Source organism: Plasmodium relictum, assembly GCF_900005765.1.
Source record: "Plasmodium relictum strain SGS1 genome assembly, chromosome: 13".
Taxonomy (NCBI): Eukaryota; Apicomplexa; class Aconoidasida; order Haemosporida; family Plasmodiidae; genus Plasmodium; species Plasmodium relictum.
In genome coordinates, this window is record NC_041691.1 from 184,720 (window position 1) to 200,126 (window position 15,407).

Consider the following 15,407-nt stretch of genomic DNA (forward strand, 5'->3'; position numbering starts at 1 on the left):
GTCTATAGCAATAGCAATAATTATTTTGTAATAATATGCATTCTATATCAGTGGTAGTAATCTTAAATTTTCCTTATTTTTTTTAAAATTTAATAATATTTATAATTATAATTTTATACAAAAAATAAAAAAAAAATATATAAAAAAATTTTAATAGTATTTTAATTTTTTTTTTTTTTTAATCTTTTATAATTTAAATAATAATATGATAATTTTTACTCAATTTATATTTTTCTGATATTTACATTTCAGTATGATTTCTATAATATATTAAAAAAAAAAAAAAAAGTTTAAAAAAAAAATTTTAATAAAAAAAAAAAAAAACATCTAAAATGTAAATATATGTAATGTATAATCAACATTTTTTTTTTAATTTTCTGATTTTAACTAAAAAAGGCATATGTATTACATGAATTTTTTTTTTTTTATTACATATCCCATTAATTTTTTCTTCAACGATATTTTAATTCATGAGGAATCAAAAAAAATTAAAATGAAAAAAAGTTCATAAAAAAATATAAGATAAATATGAAAAATTTTTATTGTAATAAAATTTATTAAAATTAAAACATATAAATTTTTGTATTTAAAACTTTTCTAAATTTTAAATTTTGTTTTTTTTGTATTTTAATTTTTTTTTTTTCTTCTTTCTGTTTTTAAATAAATGGCTTCATTTAAAATAAATAAGTAAAAAAATTAAAAAAAAAAATGATCATCAATAATAGTTTTTATTTTACCTTTTTAAATAAAGTATATTATTTTTCATTCTATAAAACAGAAATTCTTAATGCATAAAAAAAAAATTAAAAAAAAATTAAAAATATAAAAATCATGGAAAGTGATTATGAGATACGTATTAAAAAGAAAGAAAATTTTTTAAAGGGAGAAAATGTAATAAATGATTATGATTTGCTATATTTAAATAAACATGACATATATAAACAAGATATTCAAGATAATTTTCTTTTAAGAAAAAATATATCATCAGATATTCAACCATTTTTATTAAAGGATAATTCTTTTAGCGAAGATAGTATTACAAAAAATTATATAAATGAATATGAAAAACAGGAAAAACATACATTAAAAAAAGAGGAAAAAAATGATTTATCATTGGATATATATAATAAAACAAATGACTGTTTAAATCCAAACAGAAATAAAGATAACTTAATTGAGCCTTTAAATATTGAGAGTAACGATAGAAACAACATTGCCAAGCAAAAATTAAATAAAGAAGAATTAAAAAATAAAAATGAAGAAAAACAAAGGGAAGAAAAACAGAATGAAGACAATAGAGGAAGTAGTAAAGAAAAAATTAATAACGATGTAAATAAGAATGATTTTATTGAAAAAACATTAAACAGTGAACCATATAAATTTAATAATACCAATATAAGCGATATAAATAAATGTTCTGTTTCCAATAAATTAAAATTCTCGAATGATAATGATAATGATAATAGCAAATATCATATATTATGTAATTATTTTATGAATGAAAAAAAAGATAATAATATTTTCAATAAAAATGAAGATTTATCCTATGAAAGAAATGTTGATTCCCTTTTAGAAAATAATATAAAATATACAAAAATAACCAAAAATGTAAATCATATTAACAATCCTAGTAAACAAGATTATTATATTAACTTAAATATTAAGAATAAATGTAACTTACTTAAAAAACAAGGTAGTTATTCTGATTTTTCAATGATGGATTTAAAGTATGATAAGTTTTCAACAAAAATAAAAAAAAATGATATTTATGAAGGTGTTAATGCAAATTTCTCAAAAAAAAATGAGGATTCATATGAACATAAGAAAATGAATAATAACTTTTTGTATAACAAAAATAGAAACTTTTCAGATAGTATTCCTTTTGTAAAGAAAAAAAGAAAAATTTTACAAAATTTTGATCTAAAAAGTACTGATAGAAATTTTTTCTTAAAAAATGTTTTAAAAAAAAGCAACAGTGAATGTTTTGAAGGAAACAATGTAAATTTATTAAGTAAATATAATTTAAATAATAATGATGAATTAGATGATAATGTAAAAAGTAAGAATGAAAATACTGTTAAAATTAATAAATTTATAAATATTGGTAACAATAGTAACGATATTATTAATATGGAATATAATAGCGATACATTAAATGATTCATCTAGTTATAAAAAAATTAAGAACGATTTTCTAAATAAATATACTACTACTAATGAGCAAAATAATAAATGTGCTTTTAATAATTTATATATAAATCAAAAATCAATAAATAATTTTTTTGATTTTTCCTTAAACGAGTCCTGTAATAATTCAAATAAAGTATCCGTTGATACATCATATAAAAAAAAAGGAAATAATTCTAATAGTTTTGTTTATTTTGATCATTCTATTAAAAAAGTTATTGATAACGATATTATGAACATAGCAAAAATGTATTATGTAAAATGTTCCAATTATTTTTTGAAAAACGATGATAATTTCAATGACATAAGAATTAATGATAATGAAAATAATTTGAATAATTGCAATAATAATGATGATAATAATAATAATAAAGAAGATAATTATAACGATAATAATAAAGAAAATAATGATAATGATAATAATAATAATAAAGAAAATAATGATAAAGAAAATAATGGTAATAATAATAATAATAAAGAAAATAATGATAAAGAAAATAATGATAATAATAATAATAAAGAAAATAATGATAAAGAAAATAATGATAATAATAATAATAAAGAAAATAATGATAAAGAAAATAATGATAATAATAATAATAAAGAAAATAATGATAAAGAAAATAATTATAATAATAATAATAATAAAGAAAATAATGATAATAATAATAATAAAGAAAGTAATGATGACAATAATGAAAATAAAAATTATAAAAAATTATATAGCAATATCAGTAAAGATAGTGTTAATTCTGGAGAATTAAAAAGTAATATCTATAAATTTTACTTTGATAAAATAAATGAACTTAAATCAAATGAATTCATAAAAAGACATAGAAATTCAGAAAAATTTATTAAAAAAAAAATATTTAATTATATAAGTAAAAATAACTTAATTACTAATATAGATAATATGCATATATATGTAAAAAACATTTATTTTGTAATTATAAAGAATGATAGAGTTTTATTTTATTTTATTTACGACTCAAATGATGTAATGAATGCTATCATAAATCTTGAAAAAATGAACAAAGTAAGTTACAATGAAAAAAGTTTTCTTTTATATTTTCTTATCCACGAAGAGGATATGTATATAAAAATTTTTAATCTCATAAATACGAAAGTTGAAAAGGGAGAGTTCTTATTAAAATTAAAAAAATTAAAAAGAAAAATAAGAGAATTAAAAAGTAAGGAAGAAAAAAATATATTTAGTAAAAGTATAGAAGAATTTTATATGATGAGAAACAAAGAAAGTTTCAATAGATCTCCATATAAAAAAAATCATGATCATAGCTATAATTTAATTAATCAAAAAAATTCAATGCTTAAGTTATCTTTAAAAAACTTGGTTCCTAAATTATATAATTGTAATGATTTAAATAGAATGAATAATTTAATTAAAAATATGTTTAGATATATGAAAAAAAGTAATACTAATAATATAGAGAAAAAAGAAAAAAAAAAAGATATATATAATCAGATGGAGAATAAAATAGAAATAAAAAAAAAACCCATAAGAGGAATAACATCTTTTACTCTCTTTGCAAGAGAAAAAAGAAAAGAACTTTTAAATCAAAAAATATTTTTAGGTAGTTCACTAACTGAACAAACATCAGCAGTAGCTAAAATATGGAATAATTTAAGTGACGAGAAGAAAAAGGAATGGGCATTAAAAGCATCTAAAATAAATGAAGAGAATTCTTTATTTCAGAAAAAAAAGAAGAAAAGAAAATTTACTGCCTTTAGCATATTTGCTAGAGAAAAAAGAAAGGAGTATAAAGAAAAAAATATTAATATGGGACTGACTCTTGCTCAACAGAATTCTCATGTGTCAAAATTATGGAAACAATTATCTAATGAAGAAAAAAATAAATATAAAATTTTATCTAATACTATCAATGCAACTTTAGCTAAAAATTATAAAAATGATATTAATTTTACTAATGGAGAAAGGGTAAGTGGTTTTAAAGGAAGAATTAAAGCTTTAGATAATATGATTGCACAGCATCTAACTAATAACAATATTATAAATAGCAGTATGAATAGCTTACCAAGTTATGATAGTACAAAAGCTAAAAAGAATACCAATTTAAAAAAAAAAAAAAATCAAGAATTTAATGAAAATGAAAGAATTATGAAAAACTATATAGATAAAAATATGAATTCTGTTTATAACAATGTTGAGAATAATAATATAAATTTTATTGGCAATCAAAATATCGTTAATATGAATAATAATTATATTAATGAAAATAATTCTAATAATTCATTTTATAATAAAAATAATGTCAAATGTTTAAATAATGATAATTATTTAGATTATATGAATAATAAATTCAAATGTTTCAATATGTCACAAGACAGTAATAAACCTTTAAGTATTAATACAAGTAACTTATATGCTCATGAAAATAATAAGACAAATTTAGATAATAATACTATAAATAATATAAATAGCGATATGCAAAATAATATTGTAAATAAATTTAGTAATATAAATAAAAATAACAACTTAATAAATACTGATTTAAATGATAATATTATAAACGATTCAATTTTATATAATAGTAATAATAAAACAGATAACTACTTACTTCAGAAAAGTGATAAAAGTATTAATGAATACATAAGTGGAAATAATAGGAATATAAGTAATAATGAAAACATTAATTTCAAGAATGAAGTTTTAAATAACCTAAGTGTGAATATTGAAAATAGAGACATAATAAAACAAAATGCAAATAATAATATTGACATAATTAATAGTCAGTCATTAAATCAAAATATAATAACAGATAATATGAATAACAAACATTTGGATACGAAATGTTATAATAATAATATATACAATAAAAATATAAATCATGAAATTATGAATAATGAAAACACAAATAATAATGAATTAATTTATAATGAATTTCTAAACTATAGATTACACGAAAAACAAATGAAAAATGAATTATATAAAATAAAGAATAAAGTAAAAAGTGAAGAAATATTAAAAAAAAAATTAAAGAAAGATGAAAAACAAAAATTAAAAGAAAAAAAAATGATGCTGAAGCTGTATGACAAAAGAAGAAAACAACTATTAAAAGCAGAAAAAATGATAGAAAAAAAAAAAAAAAATAAAAGTAAAAATAAAAATTTAGTAAATTTAAATGAAAACTACATATATTATTCTGGCTTAACAAACAATAATACAAATAATATAAATGTAAATCCGTTTGGTGTATCTAACACAATGAATAACACAGTGATTAATAATTATAACTTTTATTCAAATATAGATAAAACTGAGAACAGCGTAAGCACTAACAATAATAGCAATAATAATATAATTAATTTTAACAATAATAGTTTAAGCAATTTAAATAATACTTTAAGTGATGTACACAATTTAAATAAAGTAAGCAATAATCACTTTTCATCTTTTAATTATTTGAATAATTTTGCAATGGATATGAATAATAGTAAAGATTATAAACTAGGTAACACCGATAATGAGAATATGAATAAGGTTATAAATAATTTTGAAAGTATAAATCATAATGATAAAGTAATAAACAATGATTCCTATAATGAAAACATACATAATAGCATTAGTAGAAAAACAAATAAAAACAAATTAAATAATTTAGATAATTTGTGTAATACGAATAATTTAAATAATGAAAAAGAAAATTTGAAAAAAGTTACTAACAATTTAAATTATCTAAATAATGAAAATTATTATCATAACAGTTACAATGAATATAATTATAACATCAATTATTATAATGGAGTGAGAAATATTTCTCCTATACATAATAACAACAGTTATGATAAACTCCTTAATTCAAGTAATATAATGAACATAGATGAAAAATTAAGCAAAGAAAAAAAGGTAGAATTGAATAATATAAACAACTATAACAAAATTATCACTCCTCACGAGATAGATTATAAAGAAAATGGGCAAATTTATAATAATAATAGCGAAATGAATTATACTCAAAACGAAATAAATTTCAACTATTATGATAAGAATATGAATAAATACTTTTATAATAACTCAATTAATTATAATATATATAATCCCGTTGTCAATAACTACAGTAATAATAGCATCACAAATGATATTAACAATTATAAAGAAAAAAAAAAATTCAATATGTATTCAAATAAATTTAAAAATGAAACAGAGCATAATTTAAATTCTAATGAAAATTCCAATTACGATGAAAAAATTAATTTGAATTCCGAAAGTTATGGAAATAATATAAATCATAATACTTATAATGATTTAAATAATTATGTAAATAAACAAACAAATATAAACTTAATTAACCTTAAGAGTGTTGATGAAAAAATGAAAAATTTAAAAAGTGACAATAAATTAAACAATCATGGGACTTCAGAAAATTCTGTTTATATAAATGATAAAAATGAAAATAAAAAAAAAGTGGATGCCGAATTAAATAAGAGTACCTTTACATATGTAGATAAAAAAAATTTATTATTAAATAAAAAAAAAGATGAATTTTCAATTAATAATGAGAGCTCAAATAATAATTATATTCAAAATAATTTTAATTCAATTAATAAGGCATCTCCTTTTTATAATTCAGATAAAATATATAAAGAGAATGAAAATTTAAATAACTTTTATGATTTAAATAATTGTAGTTCACGAAATAATGAAAATTTATATTGTTATAGTAATGGTGAAGTAATTAATAAAGACGAAATAAATATGAAAAGTTTTAATGATTATCATAACAGTACTAAAAAGAATAAAAATTTAAAAAATAATGATATTTTTAATTTAACAAAAGAGGAGATTAATAAAAATAATATTTGTGAAAACATAAATCAAAATACTGAAATAGAAAAAAATCACCATATTGATAAAAATTACTACAATGAGAAAAATATTAAACTATTTTTAAAAAATAATTCTATTAATAATGATATTTCAAATAATACTTCTGACAAAAATGTATTCAAAACTAGTGAAAATAAAGAATTTAATGACTATTATTTTAATGAAAATATAAGAAATAAAAGTAAATTAAATAATGATTTTTATGATAGAACATTAGATAATAATTTTAATTGTGACACTTTAAATAATACACATCATGTCAATTTAAATAGTACATTGGATAGTAATTTAAATAACACATTAAATAATAATATAAATAATACATCTAATAATTTAAATGATACAATAAATAATGATTTAAACAGTAATATTAACTTTAACAGCCATAATTATATAAATAACAATAATAATGACAATAAAAATAATAACACAAATTATTGTCTTTATAATAATGCAAATGTGGAAAAATATAAAGATACCAATAAAACATATAATATAGTAAATAATATTAGTTCTTCATATAATATTATTAAAAAGAATAATACTGATAATTTAATGCATAAAATAAATAAAGATACTAATAATGAAATGAATTCAAATAACTTGATAGACAATTATTCATTTTACAATACCCATAACCCTTTTAATAATAAGAACACTCTTATTTCAAATATAAATACAGAATCTATAAGTAAACAATACTTTTTTGATAATTCAAATAATAACAATAATAATAATAATAATAATTGCAGTGGAAAAATGAATGACTCAAATATGTATAACAATGCAAATATGAATTGTTTAAATAATTCAAATAATTTAATTTATTATCCACAGCAGATATTTTCTGAAAATAAAATAAATGATAACCTTGTATATTATAATTCGAATTTAGGTAAACTTCAAAAGACTTTCGAAGATACAGAAATAGTTCCAGTAAAAGAAAAGAAATTTTTTAATAGTGAATCTCATTTTTCAGAATTAATAAATAAAAAAATAAAAAAAAAAAATAAAAAAACTCCCTGTACTAGTACTTTTAATGAAAAAAATTGTACCATATGGGATCTCGTATTAAAGAACAACAAAAAAATAAACAAAAAAAGAATTAAAAAGAGCAAAAACGTTGAATATAGTTGTAATAATTTAAACGAAATACCAGAAGGAAATGAAACTAATGATATAAATTTGATGATTTTAAATAACGAAGAGAACTTAAACATAGAAAATAATAATAATACAGTTGGGGAGAATGGAGAAAACTGTATTAATAATATTACGATTAGCATAAATGAAGAAAAAAAAAACTTAATTAGTGGACAAGTGAATGAAGTAGAAGAAGAAAATGATAAAACTAATTTAGATAATGTAAGTGAAGATAATAATTGCGATGATTTTTTAAACTTATTGAATGTATGTTCATCTAATTTCTCTAACAAGTTAAACATAAATGAAAATGGAGATGTTATATATGATGATAAAAGGAAGCATACAACAAATTTAATGAATGAAAATTCAAATAATGACAATTTAAATTTATTAATGCAAAAAAAAAATGAAATTAATCAAAATTTGAATAAATGCCAAATAGAAAAATATAAAAATGCTTATAAAAAAACTAAATTATGCAAATGGAACAATGAAGAAACTAATAAATTTTATCAAGCAATTGAAATGTTTGGTGTAGATTTAATGATGGTAAGGGCATTAATACCAAAGTTTTCAGACAAGCAAATTCGTGATAAATATAAAAGAGAAAAAAAAATAAATCCTCGTAAAATTGAAGAAGCAATAAAAAAAAATAAAGAAATCAATTTGGATGCATATGAAAATGAACATGGGAAAATTGATAACTCAACACATTATAAATATTATCAATCATCAAGTGATAATGGTATATATATATTATATATTTTTTTGTAATATTTATTGTAACTAATTTATTGCATCTTTTAATCACAGATACATATATATATTTAATTATGTAACCATTTTTCCTTTTTATAGATAATAATAGTAAGAAAAGAACATCCATTTTAAGTGAATCAGAAACAAATATCTTAAACATTTTTGATAATAAAGCAAATATTGATACTGATGATTATTCATGTAATTATGAAAATTCTGATTTTAATATTTTAACCTTGTTTTAATTTATTTTACAATAATAATTTTTATTGTAATTATGAAATCCTGATTTTAACATTTTTAAATGTTTTAATTCTACATTATATTAGTGATTATGCATGTATTAAAAAAAAATTTTGATTTAAAAATTTTAAGTTTGTTTTATATGTATGCTTAAATATTCTTTTTTTTTTTTTTTAATATTATATATGCTTTCAATTCCCATTAATTTTTTCTCTTTTTTTTCTTAAATATGTATAACATATTAATCCTATAAAAAAAGTTTATGTTATATTTTTTTTAAATCATAAAAAAAAAAAGTTACAAAACATTAATGTACATATATAATAATTGCAATATTAATGATAAATATTATTTTAAAACTTATTAATTCTGAAAGATAAATATTAATTTTTTAATATAAAAAATCATAATAATAAATAAAAATATTTTAAAAAATTATAACTTCGTATAAATTTCTAAAATAAAAAAAATCTAACTAAATTTTATAAAATTATTCTCTCCTTTTTTTTACAGTATATTCAGTAGATGTAATTAAATTTTATTATTTCCTAATATTATTCCTTTTTATCGATAATAAATTATATCTATGTCTTTATTTCGTTATATTTCTTGTATATATATTCATTTATTTAAAAATTCATTCACATATCAAAATTTATTAAATTAAAAATATCTTTTAACTTCCTTTTATAATCTAAGTGACTATGTATGATACCACTTGCATCATAATTTTCTACGTTTGGAACTTTCACAGATATTAAGCCTGCAACATTTATCTTCCATTCCATATATCTATACAAAAATCCTAGTAACCAATCATTTTTTGAGTATACATTAATTACACGATTTGTTACAACCATTCGAATTTTCTCCCAAACTCTTGCACTAGTTGTTGCAGGTAATCCAATAAAAATAGCATTACTTACAATATTATATAATTTTTTGGAATATAAATATTTTAAGCAATAAAAAATAACACGAGCACCAACAGAATAACCAATTAAAATAACTGGCCTTTGGCCAACTGTATTTTTATCACTTAATGCGTCAGCTAAAATTCTACCAGCTTGTTGAGCTCTTTCTCTTATTAATAAGTAGACATTATCTAAATTTGAAGCATATTTAATAAGAGCTAAAGGCCACGTTAAAGCAGCACTTAAAGTACTAGCTATAGTATATTGTAGCCATATTTTACTAGCCGTAATAGCAAATTCCTGAGATAACATAGTTTCAATTAAAGAGCCTAATGTTTTTAATAAATGATTCTCCCATTTCAAGCAATATAAATCACAATAACAATTTGGAAAAACATTTAACCATGGCTGAGTTATGTCATCATCACTTTGGATTTCCCCACTTACACAAACACATACACTTAATGATTTAGAAATATTACCATTTAGCATAATAAATTCAAATGTTTTTATATTAGCTATTCTTCTACTATATTTATAACCAGTTAGTCCTGCTCCACCAGCACCAAACAATGAAACAATAAAAGCTAAACCACTAGCCGATGCTAAAAAAGCAGTTAAGCTACTACCACCAGCACCTAACGCTGTTAACCCTGCAATTATCCCTGGGGCAGCTAAACCAGCTGTGAATGCTATTAAAGCTCCACCTCCTAATGCAGCAAAAGCTATTTTAATTCTTCTAATTTTTTTTTTTTTTGATGTTTCATTAGTAGAAGCCTGCAGAGCACTTATTAAATCTGCAGCAAGATTTTCCTCTATTCTTAATATTAACAGTTCATTAATTTTTAAGCATTTTGCAAACCTTTGAAAATACAATTGTATTCTTGCATTATTATTTCCCGTCATTATATATGTTGTAATTAAATCTCTCAATATAACCGATTTTACTTCTGGACTTTTCATAGGAACCCCATGCTTCAAATGTTTCTCAATATCACTCTCATCGTAGAAACTTTCAGATTCAACTGTATCATTTTTTTTATTATTTTTTTCTACTTTTGATTTTTTCACAGAATTTTCATCTATGTATTCTCTAACAAAATTTTCATTTAATATTTTTTTACTTTCATTTATATCTTTATTTTTAATTATTTTACTAGAATTATCTTGATTATTACTTTCGTTATTATTACTTTCATTACTCTTATTTTCATCATTTTCTTTTGAATCCTCTTCATATTCACAATTCTTATTATTGCTACTTTTATTATATTTTTCGTTCAAACTATTTTCACTTTTATTTTCATTTATATCATCTTCACCTTCATCATTCTCATTATCGTCACTTTTATTAATATTTTTTTCATTATTATAATTATTATTACTTTCTCTATAAAGAGAATTAAAAGAGCTTGTGCTACAAATGATACTATTTTTTTGTTCCATTATTCCTTCTCTATTATTACAATATTGAATCATACTAATATTTTCATTATTTTCCTTTTTTTCCAACGAAAAATAATTATTTATTGATTCAACATTACATATTTTATCATTTTCTTTTTCAATAAAATCACTATTTAAAGGAAGATTATTCTTCATTTCTGTTTTTGTAACTTCATACTCTTCATATTCTTTTTCTTCGTCTTCTTCTAAATCATCATCTTCAATATAATCTTTACCCTCATTTATTTCCTCATTTTGATCATCAATATGATCATTCTGCCAAAAATCCATTTCATTATTTAATTCTTCAACAACTTTTTTAAATTGAAAGTCAATATTTGGCTGAAGTTGATTTATTTTGCTTAATAAATTATCAACAAAAGGTTTTTCATATAACTGATATATTTTTTTATCTCCTGTTATATCTCTAATAAGCTTTCTCTGCTCTAAGGGTTTAATTATACATTGATAAGCTATAGGATCAATTAATAATAAATCAGATAATTGTTTTAAGAAATTTTTTGATAAATCGTCTAAATGATTTTGAATTTCTATATCATCAAACGAATCAATATGTTTTATTATAATGCATGCAAACAATGCTAAAATATTTTCTTTAATTTCTCTTGGTATACTTGCAAACTTATCATTATTTATTGGAATATATTGTAAACGCAAAGCTTCTAAATTAGCATTTAATCTTTTTTTTTGCAATTTTTTTTCTTTTTTTTTAATATAATCAATTGTCTCTTTTTCCAAAATATCAGGCAAATCATTCAATATACATTTATTGGATATATTCGATGAAAAGAATTTTCTAACAGAAGAGCTACTTTTAGAATTATTCATTTCATCTTTATCGTAATTGTTATCAATTTCATTTTTCGATATATTTTCAAAGATTTTTTCGTTTAAACTTTCTTTATAAACTTTAGAAGTATCGATATTAAAACAACTGTAATTCTCTTCAATTTTTATATTTACTTCTTTTGAATCTTCATCATCATTAATATCAGCATTTTTGTTATGTGAAACATTATCACATAAACTTTTTAAAAATGCTTCTTCAATTTCAGCATTCTTTACTGGACTTATATCATTTAAATATACTTTTCCTTCTTCTATTTTTTTCTTAATTCCTTTATCAATACCTTTAACCACGTGAATAGATTCAACTGTTAATATAGTTTTATTAGATCCTTGAAAAATTTGTTCACTTATATAATCATCATCACTAATATCAGGGTTATAATTATTTTTTAACATTACTCAAAAGAAGAAAAAATTAAAATATAATAAAATAAAGTAATATATACACTTATACGTAAATGTTAAGATATTTTTATCTTAAGCTTTCTTACAAATTTCATGCTCAATTTATTTAAAAAAAAAAAAAAAAATATATTTTTACAAAAAAAAAAAAAAATTTAGATAATTCAAATTATGGTTTTTAATAAATACATTGACTATTTTATAAATTTTAATTTACATTTAATTTAACTTTTATGCTTTGTAAACAACAGAAAATGGTACATTAATATAAAGTAAATTTAAATAAGTATAAACTCATTATCGAGAATTAAAATGAAAAAAGAAAAAATAATAAAAAAGAGTGTATAAGCAAAAGCAAAAATGTAAATCAAATCGAAGCAAAAGCTAAAGTAAAAGCAAAAATAAAAGCAAAAGTAAAAACAAAAACAAAAACAAGCAAAATTAAAAAAAAAAAAATAAATAATAAATAATAAAAAAATCAATAAAAAAAAATAAAAATGAAATAAAAATAAAAATTAAAAAAATATTAATAAAAAATATGAGTACAAAAAATATAAATAAAAAATAAATAAAAATAAAATAAAACAAAATTGAAAAAATAAAATGAAAATAAAATAAAATAATAATGGTATTAAAAATAAAAAATATATGGAGTTAAAAATTTTAAATAAATTGTGTAAATAGTTTAAAGTAAGCTTTAAATTATTTAGTAACATTAAATTTCATTAAATAAAATGAAAAATGCATTAAAAATTTACATTAAAAATTATAAGAAACGATACAAATTATTAGCTTTTTTTTTAATAATTACATTTTATAGTTACTAGAATAAAGGGTCTATGCCAAAAATCCATATAAAATGATTCTTTTTTTATTAACATAGTTCATTTTAAAAGTTGTCTTAATTATCTGTATTTAGCTTATTATTTTTTTTTGTATTAATTTTTTTTTTATTTTTATTAACAGAAACTGATATAAAATATTTGTTATACAATAAAAATGACAAATGAAAAGTTGAAAATATATATGATTTAAAGTAAAAAAAAAGATAATAAAAAAATTAAAATATAATAATAATATTAAAAATTATATGTCAGATATATTCCTTAAAATGGTAATAAAATATAAAATTAGTCATAAAACAAAGTATAGAGTAATAATGGAATAAACAATTTGTATTTTATTAACACTATTTTAAAAATTTATCGGAAATAATTACGTAAATGCATAAGAATAAATTAAAGCATTAACATATCATTTTTAATTATCTGAATTATTTGTTTTATATTTTTCTATTTATTTTTATAATTTATTTTATTATTTATTAATAAAAATGGTTATAATCAATTAAGTTAATATTTATTTACTCTCCTGGAAAAATCAAAATAATTTACTTTTTTTTTTTTTTTTAATATAAATTAAAATAGAAATAATTAAATACATTACAATATAACAACCCTTATTTTAGTTTATTATTATTATCATTATTATATATATATTTAGGTAAATTCAAACATTTTTTTAATCTAAATAAAAAATATATATTTTTAGTTTAACTATTAACATACTTTACAACATGTGTACCATCTTTAAAGTACTGAACATAAGACACGATTCCTTTCTTCCATTTACTTATGCCTGTATCTGCTAATAAAAGCTTTCCATTACAAAGACTATTAACTTTTTTATTTTTTTGAACCATATGACCTATAACCATTTTATTAGATTTTAATAAATTTAATGATTTATTTAGAGTATAACATACCTTAAACCCTTTAAAAATATTATAACGATAATAAGAATAATATCTGCTTAAAGTTGGGCCGTATTCACAACATATACACAATTCTTCTTTCTTTTCCCTTTTTTTTTTTAATAATGCACAATTATCTTCTACTTCTTTTTTTCCTTCTCTGTTTATAAAATCGATACCATATGAAGCATAAAAAGGTAATATACCTGCATGTAAAAATATAATGTCGTTTACTTTTACAATAAAAGGATTCTTAATTAAATAATTATATATCTTTTCATCTTTCTTAAACAATTTGTTTCTATTATTATATTTGGTGTTCTGTTTCTTTTCATTAAATTCTAAACATAAATTTTTTACTTCGTGATTTCCCAAAATCAAAATAATTCTAAAATTTTTTTCTTTTCCTTTTTCATTTAATTCTTCAATAAAAAATATAATATTTATATCATCATGATGAGGATCTAAAATATCACCAGTTATAACTATTAATATATTTTCTTTAATAATATTATTATCTTTATCAATTATTTGTTCATTTAGTAAAATTTTTATAAAAGCATCCATATCACTATGTAAATCACTTATACTAAATAATGTATGATCCCATTTTAAATTAGAAAAATTATTGCCATATACATAAAATATATTAAATAAAATTATGAAAAAATATGTAAAAATAAATTTTAGTTTAACCATAGCTATTTTTTCAAAAGAAATATAAATAAATTTTATCTATACCTCAAATATATTACTAAAAAAAAATAAAAAGAATATAATAAATATCTACAACTATTCAAAATAATAATATATTTAAAAAT

At 18.8% G+C, this 15,407-nt stretch overlaps 3 protein-coding genes across 3 annotated transcripts; 1 reads left to right on the forward strand and 2 right to left on the reverse strand.

Annotated features, from left to right (window-relative positions):
* Positions 1–831: 831 nt before the first annotated feature.
* HMGB3 (high mobility group protein B3, putative) lies at positions 832–9,203 on the forward strand (the record flags this gene model as incomplete). The annotated part of the gene is made up of 2 exons (XM_028678562.1): positions 832–8,944; positions 9,058–9,203. The coding sequence occupies 2 exons, from the start codon at positions 832–834 to the stop codon at positions 9,201–9,203; spliced, it is 8,259 nt and encodes a 2,752-aa protein (XP_028535695.1).
* A 639-nt stretch (positions 9,204–9,842) lies between these two features.
* On the reverse strand, positions 9,843–12,827 carry PRELSG_1304700 (conserved protein, unknown function; the record flags this gene model as incomplete). Its single annotated transcript, XM_028678563.1, has 1 exon — positions 9,843–12,827. One exon carries the CDS (start codon positions 12,825–12,827, stop codon positions 9,843–9,845), a length of 2,985 nt encoding a protein of 994 aa, XP_028535696.1.
* A 1,558-nt stretch (positions 12,828–14,385) lies between these two features.
* SHLP2 (shewanella-like protein phosphatase 2, putative) lies at positions 14,386–15,285 on the reverse strand (the record flags this gene model as incomplete). Its single annotated transcript, XM_028678564.1, has 1 exon — positions 14,386–15,285. The coding sequence occupies one exon, from the start codon at positions 15,283–15,285 to the stop codon at positions 14,386–14,388; it is 900 nt and encodes a 299-aa protein (XP_028535697.1).
* Positions 15,286–15,407: the final 122 nt, after the last annotated feature.